At 43.6% G+C, this 25868-nt stretch overlaps 2 protein-coding genes across 5 annotated transcripts in view; both read left to right on the top strand.

The window, feature by feature from the left end:
• The window catches only part of LAT (linker for activation of T cells), a 237997-nt gene that overhangs the window by 187644 nt on the left and 24485 nt on the right, over positions 1-25868 (top strand). The gene's annotated exons all lie outside the window — the stretch shown is intronic.
• Positions 1-25868, top strand: part of XPO6 (exportin 6) — a 106764-nt gene that overhangs the window by 71104 nt on the left and 9792 nt on the right. For 2 of the 4 annotated variants that reach the window (XM_004268606.4, XM_049699351.1), the window contains 8 exons: positions 2444-2552; positions 4008-4100; positions 5483-5552; positions 11973-12132; positions 15226-15318; positions 18932-19076; positions 20728-20874; positions 21775-21964. In XM_004268606.4, the coding sequence (XP_004268654.2) occupies positions 2444-2552; positions 4008-4100; positions 5483-5552; positions 11973-12132; positions 15226-15318; positions 18932-19076; positions 20728-20874; positions 21775-21964 (1007 nt within the window). The remainder of the gene's footprint in view (positions 1-2443; positions 2553-4007; positions 4101-5482; positions 5553-11972; positions 12133-15225; positions 15319-18931; positions 19077-20727; positions 20875-21774; positions 21965-25868) is intronic. The other 2 variants (XM_033426057.2, XM_049699350.1) reach the window with 2 other exon arrangements.

The raw sequence follows: 25868 nt of genomic DNA, 5'->3' as shown, positions 1-25868 counted from the left end.
CACGGACTTTTAGTTGCTCCAGGGCACATGGGATCTTTCTGGACCAGCAACTGAACCCATGTCCTCTGCATTGGCAGGTGGATTCTTAACTGCTGCGCCACCAGGGAAGTCCCTCAACATAGGAATTTTGATTGGACACAGTTCAGTCCAAAACACCTTCCAGCTGATAGAACCTCATGGAGGATGGTTATAATAGCTGCTTTAAAAATCTTCGATAATTCAACATCTGTGTCATCTGTGATAATCTTGATTTTCTTTTCCTTGACAAATGTTCAGTGTCTCCTTTTTTTTGGTATGTCAGTTAATATTTTGTTGTTTGTTTGTTTGTTTTTTTTAGGCCGCACGGTGCGGCATGCAGGATCTTAGTTCCCCGACCAGGGATTGAATCCGTGTCCCCTGCACTGGGAGCTTGGAGTCTTAACCACTGGACTGCCAGGGAAGTCCCTGTCAGTTAATATTTGGATCCCTTTACCTGTTGTTCTACCAGCCTTAGGCATGGCTTCCATCTCCACAGTCACCTTATAGTCAAAGATGGATGCTGAATCTAGACATCACACCTGTGATTCAGGCAGCAGGAATAAGAGGGAGAGGTTAGACAAAAGAAGCTTTCCCAGGGGTCCCACCAGATGACTTCTTTCCATGTCCTTGACCACTGAGACACAACACAGATGATAACCGTGGGAAGCAGCTCCACACTAGGGCTAGCGGTACAAAGGAAAGAGGTGTTGGTGTCATTAAAATGTCAAATATCAGAGGGACGGCCCCCATGCTGCTAGAGCTCAGATCTCTGAGGAGAGGGTATCACCCAACTGCCACAGGAGCTCAGAGGAGAGGCCCCAGGGAGCTGGGACTTAATCCTTTGAGGAGAAGATGTAACCTGGCTGCTGCTAGCACCTCTGAGAGTTTGTGATGGGGCTGGTTTGGGGAATGTGGAAGCTGGAACCAATTATTACTGCCAGGTGACCATTGTTGGGGTGACACTGGCCAGGACAGCAAGCCCACAGGAAGAATGGGGTCCCTTTGCCCCTCCTTCTGCCTTCCAGTTTTCCTCCAGTGCCCCTGTTGACAGAGCCTAACAGGCAGAGGAGGAATGTGCGTTGTGTAGTCTGAGTCCCAGCATCACAAAACGTGGAGAGTGGACTGGCACTGAGAGCTGAATAACCAGCGTGGCTGGTTTGCCTTGTGAGTAAGACGAGGTCTGAACTTCTTGTAGAAACATTTCAGGACAGGCAAGCATTCAGGCTACTTGATTTGTTCTTGAAAATTAGTGGTTTGTTGGCCCTTGTGGTAGCAACTGTCACGTAGAACTATGGTGTCTTCTGAGTTAGGTTCTTATCACATGTGGGCAATATCCAAGCCTAGGGCTCCACATGTTTCTTCGAGAGATTGTTCTTAGACGTAGATCAAAAGGTCATTGTTCCCTTAGGCTTTTTCCATCTCTCCTTTTAGGTTTTAAGTGTTCTTACAAATTGACTAGAATTGAGGTTTTCTGGAGTGGGTGGAGCAGGCTCCAAGCCTGTTGGTGGTTTATGTGTAGAGAGAAGAACATGACACGTTGAGTTAGGGAGCTCTGGGTTCAAACCAGCTAGCTTTGTGACCTTGGGCAGTTTATTTAGCTTCTGTTAATTGTAGTTTCCTCATCAGAAAAGTACCGATAATACCACCTACCTGTCACAGTTGTTAAAAGGACTGAATCATTGAATTAATAGATATTTATATATAGTACTTACAATTCTCAGGGCAACCACTGAGAAAAAAACTTTAAAAATATTTGGTAAAAGAAATGGCAAGGGAATTAAAATAGCACACTAGAAAATATCTATTTAACACAAAAGGAGGCAGTACTGGAGGAATTGAGGAAGAAAAGATATAGAGAAAACAAATGGCAGAATGGCAGAAGTAAGTCCTTCTTTATTGGTAATTACATTAAATGTAAAGGATTAACTTCTCCAGTTAAAAAGCAAAGATTGGCAAAATGGATTAAAAAACATGATCCAACTACATGTTGTTCAAGACACTCACTTGAATTTTAGACACAAATAGGTTTAAAGTAAAAAGATAGAAAAAGATATTCCATGCAAACAATAACCAAAAGAGAGCAAGGGTAGCTATACTAATATCAGACAAAACAGACTTTAAGACAAAAATTGCTTCTTGAGGCAGAGAAGGACATTATATAATGATAAAAGGTTCAATCCATCAAGAAGGTTCAATCCAGTATGTTCTGTGCCTGGAACATAGTTAAATAAATAAACAAACACCCCTGCTACTGTTCCACTCTCACATAGCACTTGCAAAACCATAAACTAAGTTTAGTTTAGATGCTTCTTGTGTATGGTGATCCAACACAGACACCATTCCCTTCACAGTACAGGAGGCTTTTTTGAAATCCTAGGCTAAAAGCCTCCTTTCATCTGATGTTGAATTTCTCCCTGCCACATAGGTACGAAGACGCCCTAGTCCTCTTGCTCACGGAGGTGTTGAATCGAATCCAGTTCAGATACAACCAGGCCCAGTTGGAGGAGTTGGATGACGAGACACTGGATGACGATGTAAGCAGCACATCCTAATTGACCTTATTCATTGTCATGCTGTGGTATGAATCGAAATGGAGCCTTGGAACCCGTGGCCTTTTGCTCTGGAGATTATTTTTAAGCCAGAGTGGTCTTATGGTTTGAGTTATGCATTTGAAATTTGTATCCGACTGGTCTCTTTGGGTTCATTAACTGTAAAAAAAAGTTTTACAGGCATTTACCTCTATGGACTAGAGAGGTAAGTAGAGAAAACCATATGTACAGTGAAAAGTGGTTTAGTAAGAACTCTGCATCTACCTCCTGTTTCCCCTGCCTTGCACCCACACTCTGGGCAACAAATAAAAGCTAGCTGGATGCTGGTGGAAATAGTTAAAGAGATACTCAAATGATAAGGCTAGAATGAAAGGATGTCTCTTTTGACTGTATATATTTTGTAAACTGATATCTCTTAAAATCAATCTTGAATTTAATAATGCTGGTGTGCCCAGCGTTTGTAAGGAAAATGTCTTTAAGGATACAACTCCAGTGTTCCTTTTTCTTAAGCACCATGCATTTAAAAAAATTTCAGGTCACTGGTATGACTCTCAAAATAACAGCCACTGTGGTGTGGTCAAGACCTTGAGGGAAGCCATATTTGGGTTCAAAATAGCCTTGTACTTGGAATCAGATGGCCTGGATTCGAATCTCTGCAACCCTGGGTAGGAAGGGGGTAGAGGTCTGGTCGCTGAATTTCTCTAAGCTTTAATTTCCTCATCTCCCAAAAGTGGAAGGATATATCTGAACTGACCTGTGTTGACAGTTACATGTGAGGGTAGCACATGTGGATGTACTGACCATGTGCCTGGTGGATAGTAGAGGCTTGGTGAATTTTAGCTTCACTTCCCGTTACCTGTTTGATATAGGCCAGTGCATCTCATATTTTAGCCTGGATAAGAATCACTGGGACGGCTTGTTAAATAGACTTTGATTCAGGAGGTGTGGGGTGGGGGCACAGAGTTTGCATTTCTGACAAACCACCAGGAGATGCTGATGCTGCCTGTCTGAGGACCATACTTTGCCTGGCACTGGTGTGGTTGGTTATACTTATATGTGCTTAGTAATGGGCTGTCTCAGAAGGTAATGAACCAATTCCTATAGCTGCTGGGATGACGTAAAGGGGACTTGAGCATTTCACAGGTGGCTTTTTAAAAATATCTTATTCCTATGACAATAGGGAGAAAAGTAGGTCATTCTATGTGGATCATTTGCTTTTTGAGGAAATAGCTTCTTGTGAAATTAATTCATTGGATTAAAAAATAAAAAAATTTTTTTAGCTTAGCCTTTTTAAAATACCAAATAACCTGGTTCCATCATTTGCTATTTCTTCACATATTTATGTCTGAGAGTGGACTTGGGGTTGAGGACAGGTTGGCAGGGAAGATGACGAGACTCTGCCTGTCTGGGAGAGCTGATCCTTCTGTGTTTGCCCCGCAGCAGCAGACAGAGTGGCAGCGGTACTTACGCCAGAGCTTGGAGGTAGTGGCCAAAGTGATGGAGCTCCTTCCCACACACGCCTTCTCAACACTGGTAACTCACCACTTGGAGGGGAACGAAGAGCCTAATTATTTCCCTGCATATAGCACGAGTAGTAAGGCTTTTTTGCTCACCAGTATTATAAAGTGTATATATTTTAAACAATAATAATTACCATAACTGACCCTCAAATTTAAAAATGTTAGCATTTCCGCCAGATATTTTAAAATCAACATTTGGAAGCTCTGTTTTTCTTTCCTAAACTCTTGGGTGTAATATGAATTTTACTAATGCTTTCATCAGTAGCTCAGAAGTGGCTAAGCCAAGTGGAAGATATATTTATAAAAATTACATCGTTGAAAAGTTAGCCTTTGTAAAGCTCACTCTTGACAAATTATTTGCTGGGTACTCTCTGCCTGTGTGTATGTGCTAGAGTCCTTAGTCATAAGGACTGATTTCATTTACTAAGTGGTGTTTGTTATTTGAGGAGATTTCATTAAGTCCATCTCTCCTCTAGAGGCAAGATAATTTATTAGGGTCAGCTTTGCATTGCACAGCCCAGCTATGTCTTGTATTCTCTTATGGAGAGTGCCATTTTATTTTGCCGTCTGCCTTTCTTTGGGAGCTGTCGTCTTAATTTTATCTTAATGGTGAGTTAGCAGCTTTAGAAAGAAAAGGTAGAGCTCTGGTTATGAAAGTCCTGTCTGCTAAATGAGTAAGGCAAACTGACTCCAAATAATTTGGCTGTCTTTTCACTCTGCCATGCACTTTAATAAGGCATATGTGCTATTTCTTTCAAAGGCAGGGTTTTCCTTGGACTTGAATGGAGGTGGGCCCTGTCTCAGAGCTCTAGAAGGTGTAGATCATTTGGGGGCTTGATGTCCTCTTTTAAGAACATAATAGTCATAATAATCATACCCAGCATCCAGTGCTTTGTTTAGAAAAAGTATCAAACTGGGGCCTCCCTGGTGGCACAGTGGTTGGGAGTCCGCCTGCTGATGCAGGGGACGCGGGTTCGTGCCCCGGTCCGGGAAGATCCCACATGCCGTGGAGCGGCTGGGCCCGTGGGCCATGGCCGCTGGGCCTGCGTGTCCGGAGCCTGTGCTCCGCGGCGGGAGAGGCCACAACAGTGAGGGGCCCACATACCGCAAAAAATAAAAAAAATAAAAAATAGAAAAAGTATCAAACTGGTGTGTTATTTTCTTTCTTATTCCAAATATTAACTGGTGGTTTCAATTGTAGAAATTGCCGGGGGTGGGAGGTGCTGAAGGGTGCCACCTCTTCTTGGCTGCATATAAAGCTTCCCAGAGAAAAGGTTTTTATCCTGTTCCTCCCCACCATAGGTACTTCTTTCATTGTTGAAATGCTGTTACAATTTGCATTTATGCTGTGTTTTTTGTTTTTTAGTTTTTAAATCTTTGTTTCTTTGTTTTCAGTTTCCAGTTCTTCAGGACAATTTAGAAGTTTATCTGGGGTTACAGCAGTTTATAGTTACTTCAGCATCAGGTAAACTGGCTTTTATTTTCTAATTTAATGTTCAGAAAAAATTGGACTGATATTTAATTACTGCCTTCTGTGTTGTCAGAACATGCTTTCTCCACTGCCCCCTCCCTACTGCTCCCTCTCTCTCCATTTCTAAACAGGGAAAATTAAAAAAAAAAAACACAAAAAAAATCATGATTAAAAAGGAGCTTTGGGGGAGGTAAGAGATGAGGCTGTGACCACATATTCCAAAGAGGCATCTCAGTGAGAGAAAGGAAGCTGGTTTGGAGCAAAGAGGTAGGACTTTTGAAAAACCCTAGTGATTAGAATATTTCTCTGTGTCCTTTAAGCCAGCTAGTACACTAGAAAAAAATGGTCTTGGACTTTCCTGCGATGGGTTCGTTCTTCTCTGGCTTTTAGAATCAGGAGGACATGGGAGCAACTCTGCAGCAGGTGGACTGGTAGAGCTCACCCTAGGGGATGGTTAGCTCTCCTGTGTCAATAGCCCTGACTGTAGCCAGTTGGAAAGATTTTGGCCTGCTGTTGGCAGCTTTCACCAGCTTGGGGTTTAGGGTTAGCATTTTTTGGTTATTTTGTTAATAAGAATGATAAAATAATACCTTCTATTTGTAGAACACACATTGCATGCCAGGCACCATGTTATTTGCTTATGTTATTTAATTCTCTCAACTGGCCTGTGAGGTGTAAGTACTAATAATAGTTCTCCTGTTTTACAGAAGAGGAAATTAATGTTCAGAGATGTTAGTTTACCCAAGGTCACGTGGCTTGTTGGTGCTAGTACCAAGATGGTATAATAGGGAATGATAAAAAGTTGAATTAACCAAAATCTGACATTCATTCTGCCAGCTGAGAAAACACACACACACACACACACACACACACACACACACACGTCATTTCACACTGCTCTTCCTCCCAGTTTTCCTTACAGGAGTTATGCCTGGCCCTGGCCGGGCTCCGCTCTCTTGTGTAACTCTCGTTTCAGCCTGGCACAGAGCTGTCCAGGGTGTAGCCCACTGCCTGGATGAGCTTGTTATTTGTGGCAGAGCCTCCCCAAGAGGCTCCTTCTGAGGCTGCCCTTCTTGGTGGCCTGTGACAGCTTGTTTCCATGACTATATTAGCTTCTAAATAATCCACTGGGCCCCAGGAGGTTGATGGGACTTGGCATGCCCCAGCTTTAGGCCCTGATTATGTAGATAGGGCAAGAACAGCTTATGCAGAACTTTAAAAAGACCACTTTTCAAAGCAAATGCGCCTGTAAAATGCTGTTAGCATTTATGGACATTTGACTGTGTACAAATGCTGCAGATGTTTCCAGAAACCATTCTTGGGAAAAATCGTACTATGGTGATCTCTCCCTCAGGGCCACTATTCAAACTAGAATATACTCAGGACCCTAAAGACATTCTTGATCTTAAAAAAAAAAAAAGTCGAGCTTGTATTCCTTTCCCCCAAATTGACCTTAAGTCAGTGTTAGTAGCTGACTTTTTTTTACATTACATTGAGTCGGTCTTCAGGTGAAAATCTGCAGTGATTCTTAAGTCCTTTTTCTGTGACATAATTGATAACTTAGAGCTTCTTATCTGAGAAGGATAATCTGAATGATTTTTCCCTAAATGAAATATCCTACACCTGCTCTCATTGCCGCCCATTTACTGGCAATTTCACAGTGCCCTTGGCTCTTCCAGGTCATTTCTAAACCTCATCCCTAGCACTGATCCTGGGTGCATATACCCCAGTGGCAGAACCTCTCAGGCCAGAGAAATCCTTATTTCCTGTTTTAAAATGAGCTCTCTTATCCATGACAAAGCAAAAGCCAAGTTTCCAATGCAAAGGCTATTAAAAAATGGAAACTCTGAGTACGTTTTGTTCCTTGGTTCCCATGGTCATTTACCCCTCATATAACCTCCATGCTATATTAGTCAGGCTTACTGCCTCTTACCAGAAACTACGTTCTCTTTCCCCTGATGGGTTATGGCCCGTTCCTTTCATTTGCATTGACCTTCTCCTGGCCTGAATTCCAGAGCCTGTGAGATGGGAGTCTTACTCTTTACTCTGCTTCTGCTGATCCTCCTGCTTCCACTTCCTCAGTAAAGTCCAAGGCAAAACACGCTGTCCCTGTGGTAGGTACATCAGTCACTGTGCCTCCTCCCTTACCCCTGGGAGTCATCCTTTGCCCTCGCTGTTTGTCCCTTTTGTGGTGTGAGAAATCCTCAAAGCCCTGTTGTGCCCCTAGTGCTGCATTTGTGTCCTTATGTGGCCCTCAGGTATCCATTTTGTAGGTGATTGGCTTCTGCCACCCCTCACTGAGATCTTCCCTCATTGGGGCAATATTTCTGCTCTAAGCAGCCCTGTTAATTTTTCTGTTTAGCTGTGCAAACTTCCCTGCCTAAGAGATTGCTCCAGCTACAGTATATAGATTTTTGGACTTAAATTCTTCTGCTTAGGTTCGTTTATGACTTGTTTGTTCTCTCAGAGTGGAATACCTTAAATGCTAATTTTTATACCTTTATCTCCCAGCCTCCCCCACCCCCCCCCCCAAAAAAAAAAGAAAAGAAAAGAAAGAAAGACCGAATTATATTTAACATTAAGATGTTTCTTTCCAGGGCAGTGATTTGCCAGTGAGCTGTTCTTTGGATGTGGCTTAGGTACATCTAGACAGCTGCAGGGTGACTTGCTTTCTGTAAGATAGGACTTCAGTGTGGCCATGATATTTTCTGTCTCTGAAAGCTGTACCTAGCAGTGTTCTCCCCTGCAGGCTCCACTTTGCGGATGTTCTATGCTGTTGACTGGAGGAGGGAGGGAACGAAGCCTTAGCCAAATAGAAGAAAATGTGGGTTGATCTGAACAGCTTTTCACAGCGGGAACTCTAGCCTGCCCCCTCAGGTTGAGGTGTGGTGCCCTGCATGATTTTTTGGTGGTGGTGGTAGTATGTGGTTTCCAGGCTGGGGGGCAGGGGCTGGAGACTGATTTAGGGTACTTACTGCCTGTATGTTTGTCTGCCTTGCAGACGGAGCAGGGAAGAGCCAACTGCCATTTTGATTAATGTGAACCTTGAATGGCACATATGTTTTAAGTTGAATTATATGGAATTGCAGTTTTGTTAGGTCAGAAACGGTCAAATATCAGCAATCTCATATGGTTCAAACTAATAGTTTAAGACACACATAGCATTTGCGAGCTGTTTTTCATTTTAGGTACTGCTTTCTGTCAGACAAATTAGGGTAGGTTTAGAGGGGAGTGATCAGGATGGCAAGGATTCTCGAGGGAGGGTGACACAGAGAATGGAAGGGGCCCTGGGGTGTATTTCAGCCAAGAGGAGACTGGCAAGAGTGTGACCCCTCTCTCCATATCTCCCCAGGACTGTCATGTGTCAGCAGGCTCAGGCTTGTTTTCCTCCCCGCAAAGGGTGGGACCAGGGGTAATAAGGAGCAATTATAGGGAGACCTCTGTGTTTTTGACCAAGCTGTCCAAAGATGGAAGACTCCCTCAAGAGGCATTGGGCTCTCCAGTATTCAGTTGAGGTGTCCAGGAAGAGGCTGGAGGGGCAAGGCTGGGGGAAGGCCATGCTTCAGATGTATGTGTGGATGCAGGGGCCAAAGGGGAAGAGGGGCAGGCCTGGTCACCATGGCTTTTAAGCTGTCTCATGACTATCTACCAGGGAAACATGATTTAGGGTGGTGTTTTGGTTTGGATTTTAAAAGAGAAACACAGAATGTTTTCCTTCATGCTTAAAATATTTAAGAACCTAGTTCTTAGGTTGTACCTAAGGGTACCTAGTTCTTGGTATTTAGTACAGTGAATAAGTTGAAACCGACTCGTCAGGGTAGAGCTCGGTGGGAGATGGGGTGGAAGATGAGGATGGGTACGTGCAGGGAGCGTGAGGGGCCACTGATGCGGATTCGAAACCTGTCCACGTTGCTCTCTGAAAGGAGAGCTGGCCTCATCTCTTTTGAAGCCTGTACCACCACCCCATCCAGTTCCAGGGTGTGTTTTTCTTAAGGGTTTATTTCCCACAGAGCCCTAAGCCTTGGTTGTCTGCATACAGGTGGAACAACAGGTTTTTGTTTACTCTGGGCTTCAGTTACATAGCAGTAACCCTGAACATCCTTGACATTCAGAAGGTGTGTAACTGTGGCACTCCTGTTAACTGGGAGAGGAGAGGAGAGAGGCATTTTTCCCTCTCATGTGACCAAGCACGACCAGAACCACTTCTTGGTTCTGTGTATTCTGTGGGCTCCTCTGGCTGGAGGTGTGGGACGCTCACCCTCCTGCTCTGACTAGGGGAGCTGGCCCACCCTCCTTAGACTCCCACCCAGCGGCCTTGGCAGGGCTGCCTGAGGCTGAGAAGCCCACTCCGTGTTTCTGCCCCGAGGCTCTGCTCTCCATGGGGAGTGTTGCAAGCGGACAGGTGATCGGGCAGGTCAGGGCCGGCTTTGTCACTGGCTCTCTCCTTGAGTTGCCCCTTCCTTTTGTTCTTCTGCTCCTTGGGGTGTGACCCACTGTAACAACACCCTGGTCACAGTGTCCCCTTTTCCAGGCTCTTGTCCTTCCTTCGGGGCTGTCACAGGCTCTCTTCCAGCCTCAGCACTTGGAAGTCAGTGTAGGAGCTGAGGCATCGAACTTGCTGCTTCACCCCCAGTCTCTTAGGTGTCATCCTTCCTTTTTCTTCTCCACCAGTGTCGCTTATCCATATTCACGTTTACATAGTAAAGTGAATGCTCCCAAGGGCAGTATGAGAAAATTCAGGCCCCCAGGACTCTCTCTCCTGCTCTAGTTAGCTCTCTGTTGTGTGTGTCAAATTCAGTCGTACATCTGTGGTCACTCATTCTGTACCAGGTGCCGTGCTGGCTGCTGGGCAGAGCCCCTCACCACGAAGGAGTTCACAGTCAGTGAGGAGACAGACTTATAAATCAGTAGTTTATCTCCTTACGTGCACGGAGTGCCCTGGGGGGGTGTAGGAGGGGAAGTGAGTTCCCTCTGTTGGGGGAGTGGGGAGGGAAGGCTTTCCAGGACAGGCGATACTTAGGTGAGCCTGCAGGCTATATGAGGGCCGTGAGGTGTGCGTGACCAGAGAGTGACGTGGGGACTCCAGGCAGAGACCCCAGCTTGTGCAGAGGTGCAGAGACGAGGCACCAGGGGGTCATCAGTGGGTCCAGGTGATAGAGTGGGATCGGAGGAGGAGGTGAAGTCACAGAGACCTCAGCTGAAGCTGGGGAGGTTGGGATTTTCCCTTTTGGCCAGAGGGAGCCCCAGAAGGGTTTGGCACCTTGCCTGCTGGGAGCTTTGTGCTTAGATCTGGGTTCTAGGAAGATGCTGTGGAGCGCCATGGAGGGGGGAGGTTCCTGCCTCCAGCAGAGTAAAATCCTGAAGTGGCAGTGGCAGGAGAAGGTTTGAAAAGTATTTAGGGAGTGGATGGATTGCAGGTGCCCTGTGGCAGTGATCTTACTGTTACTGCCCCTCCCTCCCTCCTCCTGGATGCAGGAGGAGGACTTGGTCAGACGGAGAGCCTTTCTCTGGCTTGGCAATAATTAATATATTTTGTAGACCTGTGTGGGGAGAGGGGTCCAAAGGGCAAGGATGTGGCTGCATTGAGGATGCTGTTGTCCTTCATCTTTGTTTCCTCCTTGCTCAACTTGAAGAAATGTTGAAGGAAAGTTTCAGGCCTTAGAAAATCACTAGCTCTTTGTTATTCATTATTAATGACAAACACTGAATAATGTTTTATAGTTTATAGGGTTTTTACACATTCTAATTCAGCCCTTACTATAGTGAATTAGATAGTAGCGCTTGCTTCCATTTTAAAGATGAAGAAACTGAGACTTAGAGGGCTCTCTGAGGCACAGAGCTTGCACGTGGCAGGGAACCTGTGTCTTCTGAATCCCAAGTCCTATGCCTTTGGTCCATACGGTGCTACCTGCGAACCTGGGGGGGAGTGCTGAGTGCACCCTGTTCTTTGAACCCTGTCAGCCCATGGAGACTCCATTCTGCACCAGGGCCATTTGCAGAAAGCCCGCAGAGTTGCATAGACTTAGCTTAGGAGTCTAGCTCTGCCCTGGAAATACGACCCATGTTAGGCAAGTTACTGGGCCCCCCTGGGTGTGTTTTCTTGTCTGTGAAATTGGCGATGTCATTCCTCACAGGGTCCAGAGGAATCCAGTCATGGATCAGATCGGTCCATGTGAGCACGGCCCGGGCTATCTGTTGTCTCTGTTTCTCCCTCTGGCCTTGGGGTGCATGTGGGTCTGGCTGTAGGTGGAGCCTGCCCAGTTTCCCTGCTTGGTACTGGGAAGCAGCCTGTGGGTTGCTATGTTTCAAAAATTGGTTTTGCTGAATGTAGCTCGCCTGGATGAGCAGATATCTGTAGCGGTAATTAAAGCATGTTCTTCCTGTTGAAAAACCATCTGAAGTGTTATGTTCCAGGACACAGGTTGAACATCACAGCAGAGAACGACTGCCGGCGGCTGCACTGTTCCCTGCGAGACCTGAGCTCCCTCCTGCAGGCTGTGGGCCGCCTAGCCGAGTACTTCATCGGGGACGTGTTCGTCGTGCGCTTCAGCGACGCCCTCACGGTGGTGGAGAGGTGGGTGGGCAGTTACAGCATGGAGCTCAGCTTACCTGCTTGTGTGAGGAACAGCTATTGCCAGGCAGCTCTGCTCTGGCACCAGGTGAATTGAGGCTCTGCCACATACAGGGGAGTGTGGAGCAGTCACTGACCCTCTCTGAACTTCAGGTCCCTCATCTGTAAAATGGAGTGGACGTAGTATCCTGTAGGTTTATTGTGAGAATTACATGAGGTAAGGCACTGAGCACAGGGCCTAGTATGTAGCAAACAGTAAATATAAGCTGTTATTTCATAGACGATCTTATATTTAAAGATAGGAGTAACCTCAGAAGAAACCAGGTGAGGTCATAAAGAGACATGAAGAAAGCCATATTAATAAAAGGACAAACACGTAGGCAGTAGGCACTATCTGAGTAGGCAGCCAGAGGCCAGAGGTGGGACCTTTTCTGGTCCTTTTAGAATGGGACTGGTTTTTCCAGTCCTCTTAGGGTCCTGAGGATTTGAAGCTGGGCAGCCTCCAAGCCTGCCCTGAGGGGTGGATCCCAGCCTTCCCACCACCAAGCTCCTTTTACTACTTCTTCCTCGAGGGTTCCCCACAGGGTTTACGGCTGCATTTGTTGAAGACCATTTCCTACTACCTAGTCTGCCCCCTCCCTTCTCATGAACTCATACATTTAAAAAGTCATATGCTTAAAATAAAAGTGACAGGAGGTTTTCAGATCATTTCAAGGTAACCAGTGAGTTGATTCGATCAAAACTGGGTGGGTGTGGGTCCAGCCAAAAGTTGAGAGACACCTGGTGCTTTCATTTACCCAGTAGCTGTATCGTTGGTAACACATGAGGGGTAGCTGGGGCTCAAGCCTAATTACTTGCATGCCAGATTTTTCTTTAACTATTACTCTTAGCTTAAAAGCAGCGATAACTAAGAATTTTAAATAAATCTTGAAAAACCAGATTAATAATAATAAAAGCAGCATACAGTAGTAGGAAATTTTCAAAAGTAATTTTGTACATTTTCTTTCATTCTATACTTTGAGGGACAGGTATTGTCATTTTATCTGAGTAAATTCTGGCCCAGAGAGGGTGAGTGCCTTACCTCAGGTCACACAGTTCATGAGTGGGAGCACAGGTACTTTAACCAGTTTCCTGAGTCCAAATACTGTGCTCTTTCCAAACCACAGAGCTTCTACTTCAAGTTCTTTTTCCTGCACTAGGCCTGTTTCCGCTGATGGTTAGTAGGAATAGAACATGTCCTTCTGTCTGAAATCTATATTTAATTTAAACTTAAGCAATATATTATATCCATCAGTCATTTCAACTTCATAGTGAAATGACTGTTCAGAGATCCTGGATTGCTATTTTGTAGGTCCTTAATATATACATCTTTCTGCACTGCTTAGGTTTTCAGGCTCAGTACGTAAAGATACTTTGCTGTTTTGTCTTCATTTAGAATAAAGTGTGAGAGAAGCCTCCTTGTTATGGCTATGTGATCTTAATAGCCACTGTGATTAGCAGTGTTTTCACTTACAGGTTACATAAAAAAACCCTAATATTAAGATTGCTAAACATAGAAATATTAAAAGATGTTCATTTTTAGTGTAGAACAACGTTAAAGAATGCCGTTGAATGAAGAAACAGAATGTAAAGTCACATGCGGTATGATTTCATTTATATGAGGTGCTTAGAGTAGTCAGAACCATAGCGACAGAAAATAGAAGGTTGGTTGCCGGGGTCGGGGGGGGTATGGAGAGTTATTTAATGGGTACTGAGGTGTAGTTTTACAAGATGAAAGCGTAATGGAGATGGATGGTGGGGGTGGTAGCACGTTGTGAATATATTTAATACCACTGAGCTGTACACTTATTGTATGAACGTGAAAAATGTGGGGCAGCTTAAAGAGTTCAGTACTGGCTGCGCATTGGCGTCTTCCTATTGAGGGCGAATGGCTTGATGCCTGGCTCCTGCGCCCCCACACCCCGCTTCCTAGGGCTTCAGATTGAGAACCCTCGGCTCTTTCACCCTCCTTTCCTTGACTGACTGGAAATTCGTCTCTGACTGCTCCCCAGCCCTGCATAACTTGTGGCTCAAGCTTGTGGTTTTGTAACAAAGTCCTGCTTTCTCCCCACCATCAGAGAGGAGCATTTTTCAGAGTATGGTCTACATGCATCAGAGTCCCCTGGCTGCTTTTCAAAGATGCACATTTCCAGACCCCCCTCAATGCTACAGAGTCAGTCTGTGGGGTAGCACCAGCGAACTGCGTTTGTAATTAGTTCCCCAGTTGATGCTTACGCTCAGTGAAGTTTGAGACCCTCCTCACTGTTGGATTGGGGGAGAGAAACATGCACCATCTTCCCTGGCGTCCCCCTCAGACCTGCTCCCAGGTTTCCTTACAGAGCAAGCACAGAGAGAACCTAGCCAGGTCTCTAGTTTTTTTGATTGGTTTGTTTATGTTTACTCAGAAAGGAATGTCTGTCTCTAGTGAAAGATGCATTTCCCTTTTCCTACTAGAGCTGGCTGTTAGTTATTGTATTCAATGTTCGTTTGTACTGGTACATAGTGAGCCCTTGGGCAACCAGTGGGCTCAGTAACTTGCTTCTCAAAGAATTGTGCTTGAAGTTAAAAATACCTTAATCTATTTTAGAAACTTTGGTGGCCTCCCTCCCCCCCACCCCATTTCAACTCTTCAGAAAGTTAAAAAATTGTGTAGGAAATACCCATAGATTCTACAGTGAACATTTTGCTGTATTTTCTTTATCATATACCTATCCGCCTGAAACATTCACTTTTTTTCTAATTTTTGTTATTGTGGTAAAATACACATAGCATAAAAATTTCTATCCTAATCATTTTTATTGTATATATTGTTACATTACATTATGTTCTCTGTGTTGTGTTATATTGTTTTCAATGTAAGTAATGCTTTAGTTGGTATCTTAGTATATAAATCTTTATGCACATCTCAGATTATGTCTTTGGGATAAAATTGAAGACCTGGTCTGGATTCTTTTTGATTGAAAAAAAGTCAGTCCTCGAGACCTTGGTACCTAGTCCATTTTGTCTATTTTAGTCCATAAACTGAATGTTTTTTCTTATATTCTTCTTTGCCAACAGGCTGGTCAAAGTCACTTTGTATGGATCTCAGATAAAATTGTACAACATTGAGACTGCCGTGCCATCAGTATTGAAGCCTGATCTCATTGATGTGTAAGTATAGTTAGATGTTCGTGTATTCTCAGAAAGGCTTTGTTGTCTGGCCCCAAATGACTTTACAGATAAAAAGGGACTGTAGTGGCTGCCATGAAAAGATGAAAAACTCCCACCTCCAAACCTAGAAAGAGAAAGATTGTTTGATGATATCTCAGGGCCGGGGTGGTTGGAGTGAATGGAATTCATCAGGCAGATGAGAGCTGGCAGCAGAAGGTATATGGAGTAGGCATTTCAGGAGGAAAGAACAGCACAAGCCAAGCCACAGAAGTGTTCCAGAGTCACACAGTTAGGGATGTGGTGAGCAGTTGGTGTGGCGGGAGGCGGGGCTGGATAGGCATGTTAGGGCTGAGTGTTTCACCTTGAATGCCATGACTCTTACCCTGTAGACCAGTGACTGAAACTGCAGGGTACAGGAGAATTGCTTGGGAAACATATTCCCTCAGAGATTCTGATTGTAGCAGGATGGCATAAGCCTCGGGTATTTACATACTAAACAAGAACCTCAAGTGATTTTGAAAGCGGGGCATCCAGGGACCACACTTTGAGAAACTTTACAGACGGTGAAAAGCCATTAGGAAAGTGACATATGGGAGTGATAGAGGAATGGGGACTGGAGATGGGGCCATATCCCAGAGATTACACTGCCCAGAAGGCTTGCTCTAGACTAGAGCAGGAGTTGGCAAGCTATGGCCTGTGCCAAATCCAGCCCACTGCCAGCTTATGTAAATAGTTATATTGGAACACAGCCATGCCCATTCATTTACGTATTATCTATGAGCTGCTTTTGCACTACAGTGGCAGAGTTGAATAGTTCTGAACAAGAGTGGATGACCTATAAAACCTGAAATATTTATACTCTGGTTTTTGCAGAAAAAGTCTCTGACCCCTGTTCTAGAGCATTCTTGAGCTTCAAATTAGATAAATAATAGAGTCTTATTTACTGTGGTTGTTTAAAAAAAAATTTTTTTTTAAATATTGCTTTCCTTTTTGAGAATTTAGAGAAAGCTTCTCCCAAGAAAAGTGCTAATTTGCTCATAAACACGCCTTGAACACAATTTCAGGAAGTTTTAGAGCTCCTCCCTTCAGCCTTTAAGGAGCTCTGTAAGTTTGATAGATTGATTGAAATTCTTAGGAACCCGCCCCCTCCCACCCCAAGACGCACTTTGATGTCTTCCTCCTTACTTTTGGTACTTACTTTTTGATCAATGGATTCTAAAGATAAAATACAAAATAACTGCTTTGTCACTATGAATATCAAATTCCCAATATTTTCTTACTTTAAGGTACTTAGTACCTTTTCTTACCTAACTTATTTTGAGAAAGTTCAAATCTATAGAAAAGGGGAAAATAGAATGAACACCCATATACTGTACTCTCAAGCTAGATTCATCAATGATAAATATTTTGCCACATTTGCTGTTTTTTTTAAAAAATAAATTTTATTTATTTATTTATTTATTTTTGGCTGCATTGGGTCTTCATTGCTGCATGCAGGCTTTCTCTAGTTGTGGCGAGCTACTCTTCGTTGCACTGCCAGGTTTCTCATTGTGGTGGCTTCTCTTGTTGTGGAGCACGATCTCTAGATGCATCGGTTCAGTAGCTGTGGCACGTGGGCTCAGTAGTTGTGGCTCGCGGGCTCTAGAGCACAGGCTCAGTAGCTGTGGCGCACAGGCTTAGTTGTTCTGCGGCATGTGGGATCTTCCCGGACCAGGGTTCGAACCCGTGTCCCCTGCATTGGCAGGCGGATTCTTAACCACTGCCCCATCAGGGAAGCCCTGCTGTTTTTTTTTTCTTGTGCTTCTCTCTGTGTACACAAGTGCACACACATACATTTTTTGTGTGTGAACTGTTTGAAAATAAATTGCAGACAACACATCACTTCACATGTATATCCTTCAGCATGTATCTCCTAGGAACATTCTCCTATGTAACCATAATACCATTATCAACACTCAAAAACTTTCATAGATACAGTAATGTCAGTAAGTATGTCTCCTATTTTTAAGTGTATATGTATATATATTCCCTATGCAAATTTCCCTAATTGTCCCAAGAATGTCCTTTTTACATATATATCTATAGACGTACATTTTCTGGATCTGAGTTCTAACTAATGAATCACACATTATGTGTGTCTCCTGTAGCCTAGACCAGTTCCCCAAATTGTGCATGTTTGGGAGGGGTGGGGTGGAGAGAGAGACTGGCTTTCTGGAGATCCAGATCCTACTGATTTTTGGTTTTTTTTTTTTTTAAGAAAATCTTAATCTGGATTTGTGTAGTTGTTTTTCTCTGTATTCGATTGAGGTTAAACATTTTAGCAAGGATACTGTATAGGAGATGACATGTCCTTCTTGCATCATATCTAGAGGCACTTGAGGTCAGTTTGCCCTGGGATTGTTGATACTGAGTTTGATTTTTAAATAGTGTCTGCCTATAACCTAGCTACATCCACTGAAAGGTCCTAGAAGCAGTGACACTCCAGTAGCAATGCTACCTCTGGTACTCAGGCTCTTGGTTTCTAAAATACATTCTCCATCAAAAGGAACCAGAGTTCCTTGGAGAAATGCTCCAAGTCTGGGGCAGGTTGACCCTGGAGAATCTTGTTGAGTCAGTAAGGAAGGTTAGGAACATATGAAAAGGACGTGGGGGCTAGCATGAAAGGGTTTTTCCTGGTCAGACTTGACATTGTGATCATCAAGAAAGAATGAGGATGATAATGAGTTACAACATATTGAATATAAAGCATCCATATGATTTAAAAGAAAGAAAAAGATCAGGGAGGGAAAGCTGTTTTTTACAGAAGAATACAGCTAATGAACAGAAAAAGAAAGAAAAACCACTAGTTTGCAACCACCAGTGTAAGAATGATTTAGGCAGGGTTCCTCAATGGGTGTTTGTTGGGGAATGGTATATTTATTTAGAGTCTTAAAGTATCACCCCAAGATTACTTACTAATTTTTTCAGAAAAGGGAGAAATAACCCATTTAGGTTTATTAGAAGATCTGGTGTTTTGTAAGCTCTGAGACAACTGCCTCACTTGTAAAAAGATTGATTATTATCTGATGAATTGTGAGCTTTTATGATGTATATTTTGTTGTGTGTGCAAACATAGTCCAAACATAGTCTTTGCTACTTCAAGCCTCTAGCCAAATACCATGTATGGTATGATGGAAGCTTAAACTTGAGAGACTCATATCAATGCTTATTTATAAAGCTGTAATTCCTGGTAGTTTTCTACATCCTGATTTGTAGCTATGGATATAAAATTTTTACTAGTTCCCAAGTCAACACATTATCACTTAAGTTCTTTGATTCTGTTTTTATTATTTACCGTTCTCTCGGCTGAGCTCACATGTGTCACAGAAAGATTGAATGAGATCTGGTAGACATTTACTAACTGCCTTCTGTGTTCCAGGCAGTGGTGGCAATATTTAGACGATGGGTTTTAACTTTTAGGTACTACGTGAGCAAATCAATGGTTTCCACACTTCCACGCATGTCCTAGAATAGTAAATGTGATGGATGAAATTCTTCCCTCCTGTGGAAAAAAGTTTAGTGATAATGTATTTTGACCATAACCTTTAAAATCACGTCTTCTCTCCTTTCGCAGGCACGCTCAGTCCCTGGCTGCTCTGCAGGCTTACTCTCACTGGCTAGCACAGTACTGCAGTGAGGCTCATCGGCAGAATACGCAGCAGTTTGTTACGCTCATTTCCACCACCATGGATGCAGTCACACCCCTGATCAGCACCAAGGTCTTGAAACAGCAAAGGCTGCACCTTTTCTCTAACTCCACGTCTGTCCTTCTGTTCATATACCCATTGATTATAACATTAAAATACCACAAAGCATTAGACCCAGTTCTTACCGCTGTGATAGAACTATGTGTCATTTCATGTTCCTTTTTAGTTGTAGTCCATATAAATTCAAATATAACTATTTTTTCGGTTCTCTAAGTCCCACATGAATACATGCTCATTGTCAAAAAGTAAAATACTGTTCAAATATACAGACTAAAAAATTATGGTACTCTTTAATCCCTACCTTCAAAGCATTTTCCTTTCCAAAGGAAGCACTGTCAACAGATTGTTGTATATCTTTCAGACTTTTTCCTGTTTTCACATACTGCGTACGTAAAAGTTTGTAGATAGTTGGAGAGATATCTTCAGATATCTTCTTTTGCTTAACAGTATGCCTCAGAGACGTGTCAAGCAAGTTCAGTTTTTCAAATTGACCAATGCTGTTCTGTAGTGGGGGTGTATAACGATTTTTCTGTTGATGGAAATTAGATCCTTGTGTGTACATCCTTGCAGGGTAGATTCCTAGAAGTGTAATTGCTGGGTCGAAGGTTATATCCATGTAAAATTTGATAGATTCTAAGTCGTCCTCCAAGAAGACCACCAACTTATATTTCTAAAGCATATACTTTTTTTCTTTTCTTTCTTTTTTTTGGGGGGGTGGGGTAGTTTTAATCATACATGGCATCCTGTACCACTATTAACAGAACAGTGTATTGTTTTCTGTAAATTTTTGTTGTGTTTGTAATTGTAAATGAGTTATGATACCCTGTGAGGGGTTGTTTCAAAACTTACCTACCCATTGCTGGTATTTTACGTTGCCTCCACTTGATAAAAAGTCACTCTGTAATGAATAACTCTGAAATGTGTGTACTCATGAATGTAGCTTTGTCCTTTTAGGTAGTTTTCTTAGAATAAGTGGGATTATAGGGTTAAAAGTTAGGGATATTTTGTGGTTCTAGGAAGTTATGTAATTTTTTTTCCTAAATTATTCTGCATGCCACTGACTCTTTGGTGTGTTGTTTTCACCACAGTCTTACTAGCATTAGGTCCTGTTTTCAAAGAGTCTTCTCTTTTGCTAATTTGAAAGGGATAGAATGGTATGTGAACCAAGGTTTTGATTGGCATGTTGAGGTGAAGGAAGTAGGTGAGCCTGGTGCGATTGATGGAGTGTAGAAAGCGAGGGGGCGCGTGGAGAGATCTTGGCTTGATTGGAGCAAGAAGAGTGAGATGAACAATCCCCAGCTGTTTGAATGATATGCCAAGGAGTTTGCCATGTGATTTAAGAGCTGACGGGAGCCACTGTAGATTCTTGAGCTGAGAAGTGACTGAGCTCAAAGATGCCGGTGACTGAGAATGGGAGGAACTGGGGGGGCGGCGTGGGGGGGGTGGTCCTGGCTTGAGGGCAGGAGCTATGGATGTGGCAAGGAAGAGGATGCCTTGTTGCTGGGTGTCATTATAGGAAAAGTTCTTTGAGCCAGAGCCTAGGTGGTATACTTTCGCATCCAAGAACCATATTTAGCTCGTGGCTGCCTCACTAAGTTCTTCTAATAACCAGTCTCACAGGAGATGTCGTGAGCTGACATATCATGTCCTCTTCCCTCTCCAGGTCCAAGACAAATTGCTGCTATCTGCGTGCCATTTACTGGTCTCACTGGCCACCACTGTGCGGCCCGTCTTTCTGATCAGCATCCCCGCAGTACAGAAAGTATTCAACAGAATCACCGATGCCTCTGCCCAGCGGCTGGTTGATAAGGTGAGGCCTCAGGGCTACCCTGGGGTCCCCAGAGCCGTGTGGCTCAGGCTCAGGGAAGCTGAGGAAGAAGAGTCTAGCTTTTCTTTTTGCACTTAGAGCTTACAGGCTGTGCCAACATCGATGGATTTCTTATATGCGTGGCACCGATGCGGCCTCAGTGCTCTCTGGCATGACCTTCCTAACACAGTGTGCTGATTCACACATACAGTGTTCCTCCCAAGAGGCATGGAGATGGTGCTGCTTTGAGAGCCGGCAGTTTGGCTGGTGTTGGGAGAGTCCTCTTTGCATTCTTTCTGGTTTAAAACAGTCTGCTTTTGTTGTTAAATGTTTGTTTTCTTAGGGTTGAGACACTCCAGACAAGTATATTCTCCTAAAATCCTCCGGGAGGCTCAGGCTAGAAGTTTAAAAACAACAAAAAGGGGGTGGGGTCATAGGGGAGTCAAAGCAGTTAGTTAAAAGCACCTGGGATGTGAGTGTATTGCTTCTGACTTGACGCCAAGGGCACATTGACTGTAAGAGACTCTTACCAGCACTGTTCTGAGTAGCTTCTCAGAGGGTGTCAGAAGCCGGCAGCTGAGGGACAGGTTGGATTCAGTGTCTGTGATTTCTCCCTCTGTAATGCTTCAAGTACTGACTTAGAGGGGAAGTGTCAGCACTAAGAGTGATTGTTGAGGCTGGCCCTGAGATGTGCTAGACCCAGATTTGGTGTTTTTGCCTCAGTTTCTCTTTTCTCCGTGGATTATCTGAGTTGGACCAAAGTCCCAGGCCCAGGTTTTAAGAAAGGAGCCTGAGGCCTGAGCTCACTGTGTGCGGTAGGTATTGAAGGTTGTGTCAGGCACAGCCCCTCTGCTGCCCACATTGCTCGTAAACTTCTGATGGATGCCTTGGGGTCTCTTCCAGGCTCAGGTGTTGGTGTGCCGAGCCCTCTCTAATATCCTGCTGCTTCCATGGCCAAACCTCCCAGAGAATGAGCAGCAGTGGCCTGTGCGCTCCATCAACCATGCCAGCCTCATCTCCGCACTCTCCCGGGATTATCACAACCTGAAGCCCAATGCTGTCGCCCCGCAGAGGAAGATGCCCCTGGATGACAGTAAGTGGCCCCTAGGCAGGGACAGCCTGGGGAGATAGGTAGGGCAGGCATCATTCTTTCTTTGTGGCAGATGGGATTTGCATCTGGGGCTCATGGGTGAATTCATCTGTCCACAGTCACGCAGCTGCTAAGCAGCAGAGTCGGACTCGGGGGTAGAATCCTGCTCACCTGTGGAATTCAGTGAGCACATCAGATGAACCTATTTCCTGAATGCAGGTTGCCCCCATCTCTTATTTAAAATGTCCAAAATAAGGAAAACATCCATTTAAAGGCATTATTTGATGATGCCTTCCGTGGGTAAACATCCTACAGTGATTCTTGATCCATTTCAGATACTTGTATAAGCAGTCAAAGCAGTTCACTTCTACGCACTGGGAAACATGAAACTATCTTTTGAAACCGTTTCTAACCTTTCTCCAAATATATTTAAGAGGCTTTGAAAGAGCTTGGTATATTCAAGTTTGATTGTTTATATTAAAGGAGGAGGGAAAAAAAGAATCAAGAGAACTCAATAGTTCAAGTAGAAGGCATCAGCTTTCTCTGAAAAATCTTCCTGAAATAACAAATATTAAAGAAATATTTTGAAAATACAGTCTATTTTCACAGAAAGAAAATAATAGAACATTGCTGATGTCAACAAAAATGCTTTGTGAAATGTTAGTCATATGTACTCAACATTCTTTAAAAAAAGCATTACTTTTATAATTAGAAATATTAACATATACTAATTGTACAAAAATACTAGAATGGTATACAGATGGAAAAAGAAACTCTTAAATCTCACCATTTTTAGTATTTTAGAAAGTAACCTTTTTAACCGTCTTATTGTTGTCAACCTTAATAATAATATACCGTAATAGCCAATTATTTTACCAGCAAAAGTGAGTTTATTCAGGAATAGCCAGAGGAATTGCAGTTCTCAGGATATGAGGACTACGGCAGACCACAGGCAAATCCAAAGAACTAGGAAGGGGCACTTGCTTTTATAGGGTAGAAAGGGGAGTTGCTAGGGGCTGTAATAACCAGAGTCCATTGGAGGAACCTGGGAATCCAAAGTATAAAGACTTCTCACTGGTTAGGCTGCTACAGTCTGTGATTGGCTGGACTGTCTTCAGGTGGGAGAATAATTTTCTTCTTCCTGCGGGATAAGTAGGCAACACCTTCCTATTTGTAGTAACTGACAATAATACGTGGTGGGGCATGATAGCTCCCCCTGCAGACCTGTCCTGACTCCTGGTCTAGCTAAGGTTTAATTCCTCATTGTCTTCCCTTTTCTACTTGTAAGAATATTTTATAGTTATATAGCTGCATAAGAATGGCTGGCTTAGTGAGGGCATCCTGTGTGCCAGGCTCTTGCCTTGGCGATCTTACATCCTCATCAAATCTCTGGCTGTGCCAACATCAACCTTCAAAGTCTGGTATTTGTCTGATCCTCGTTCTAAGTGTTTTACATTGAGTAATTCATCTAATTCTAGTATCAGCTTTATGAGTTAGGTACTGTTAATTATCCTGATTTTATCCATGAGGAAACTAAGGTATGTGAAGATCAAGTAACCTGCCTAGGGGTTCCATACAGCTATTGTGGAATCATGTTTTATAAAGCTTAATGGTCTTTTCTCACTTTATCTTGCATGTACTTATATCAGGTAGCATAAGCTGGGTTATGCTATGTGGTACCAAACACCCCCAAAGCTTAGGGGCTTAAATGCAGGGAAAACATCTATTTTCTTGCTTTTACTATATGTCCAGCTTGCGTCAGAGGTTTGAGGAGGTTGTTCTTGTTCAAGTCACTCGGGGACCCAGGCTGATGATGGCTCGGTTGTAGTCTTTGCTTAGGTTGGGAAAGGAACATGGCGAATTGTGCAGTGGTTCTTAAAGCTCTTGCCTAGAAGTGATGCTTGTCATTTCCACTCCCATTTCATTGGACAGTGAATGGTTATATGGCCAGGGCTTAACTTCAGAGGAAGTGGGAAGTGTGATTGCCACCATGTGAGGAAATATTTGCTGAATAGCATAATGATTTCCACAGTAAATGTAATGAAAAACATAGTTAACATTTGTTGAGTGTGTACTCTGTCCCAGGCACTGGGCTGGGAACTTTATATACGTTATTTCATCTAGCTTTCCCTATAGCCCTTTGAGCTATGTCTTATCATCCTCATTCTACAAGTGGTGAAATGAAGGCTGGAAAGTTTTTCCTATCCTAACTTTATACTTTGAAAACTTTCCAAACCTACAGAACAGTTAAAAGATTAAGTAAACGAGGGACTTCCTTGGTGGCGCAGTGGTTAAGAATCCTCCTGCCAACGCAGGGGACAGGGGTTCGAGCCCTGGTCCGGGAAGATCCCACATGCTGCAGAGCAACTAAGCCCGTGCGCCACAACTACTGAGCCTGTGCTCTAGACCCCGCGAGCCACAACTACTGAGCTTGCTTGCTGCAACTACTGAAGCCCACGTGCCTAGAGCCTGTGCTCCTCAACAAGAGAAGCCACCACAATGAGGAGCTCACGCATTGTAACAAAGAGTAGCTCCCGCTTGCCGCAACTAGAGAAAAAGCCCACGTACAGCAACGAAGACCCAAAGCAGCCAAGAAAATACATGGTAGTAAAACAGAGTTAAACCCCCATTCCAACTAAAACAACATTGTAAATCAACTATATTTCAATAAAAAAATTTTTAAAAAAGAAAGATTAAGTAAATGAGAAACTGGTATCTTTCACCAGGATTCACCAATTGTTAATATTTTGCCACATTTGTGTTCTCCCCAACCTCACACACACTTTTTCTTTTTAACTGAGCCATTTAAAGGAAGTTGGTGACATCAACACTTTATCCCTGAGTACTTAACCTTTATCTTTGAGAACAAGATATTCTCTTATATAACCAGAACACCATTAACACAGCCAGCCAAGCTGTGGAACATGGTTACAGTAATGTTGTTTAATAACATAGACCACATTTAAATTTTCCCTAGTTGTTACCAAACTGTCCTTTTTTGCTTTTTAAAAAAGGATACCTTCAAGGATCATGAGTTACATTTGATTGTCACATCTCTTTAGTTTCTTAATAAAGAAAAATATTCCTAGTTTTTGTTTGTCACGACATTGACATTTTTAAAGCGTCTGGACCTGTTTTCTTGTAGAAAGTCCCATAATCTTATTCTGTCTGGTTGTTTCTAGTAGTTTTTGGCAGGAATACCACCCAGGTAGTGATGTGTACTTCCACTGCATTGCTTCTGTTTATCCCATTATTGGCGATGCTCAGTGTGACCACCAGGTTCAGGGTGTCTGCCAATCTCTCCACAATAAAGGTATCCCGTACCCCCTATCCCCCACCCCAGGCCTGGCAGGTGTACGTTGCTCTGGATCACAGGGAAAGTGGTGGCGTCAGGAGTGTGATTTAGGTCTGACTGGCTCCAGACCCGTTGCTCTTCACCACATTGCCCCTTTCTTCTTCTTCTTCTTTTTTTTTAAATTAATTAATTAGTTTGTTTATTTATTTATTTTTGGCTGTGTTGGGTCTTGGTTGCTGAGCACAGGCTTTCTTTAGTTGTGGCGAGCGGAGGCTACTCTTCATTGTGGTGCGCAGGTCTCATTGCAGTGGCTTCTCTTGTTTTGGAACACGGGCTCTAGGTGCGTGGGCTTCAGTAGTTGTGGCTTGCGGGCTCAGTGGTTGTGGCTCGTGGGCTGTAGTGCGCAGGCTCAGTAGTTGTGGCGCACGGGCTTAGTTGCTCCGTGGCATGTGGGATCTTCCCGGACCAGGGATTGAACCCCTGTCCCCTGCATTGGCGGGTGGATTCTTATCCACTGCACCACCAAGGAAGCGCCCCCCCACCTTTTAAAAAAATATTATTAATTAGCCTTTCTTCTTGAAAGCAGTGTTTTTAATGGTTTTATAACATCCT

Source organism: Orcinus orca, chromosome 16, assembly GCF_937001465.1.
Source record: "Orcinus orca chromosome 16, mOrcOrc1.1, whole genome shotgun sequence".
NCBI classification, from domain to species: Eukaryota; Metazoa; Chordata; class Mammalia; order Artiodactyla; family Delphinidae; genus Orcinus; species Orcinus orca.
This window is presented reverse-complemented; position numbering and strand designations above follow the sequence as displayed.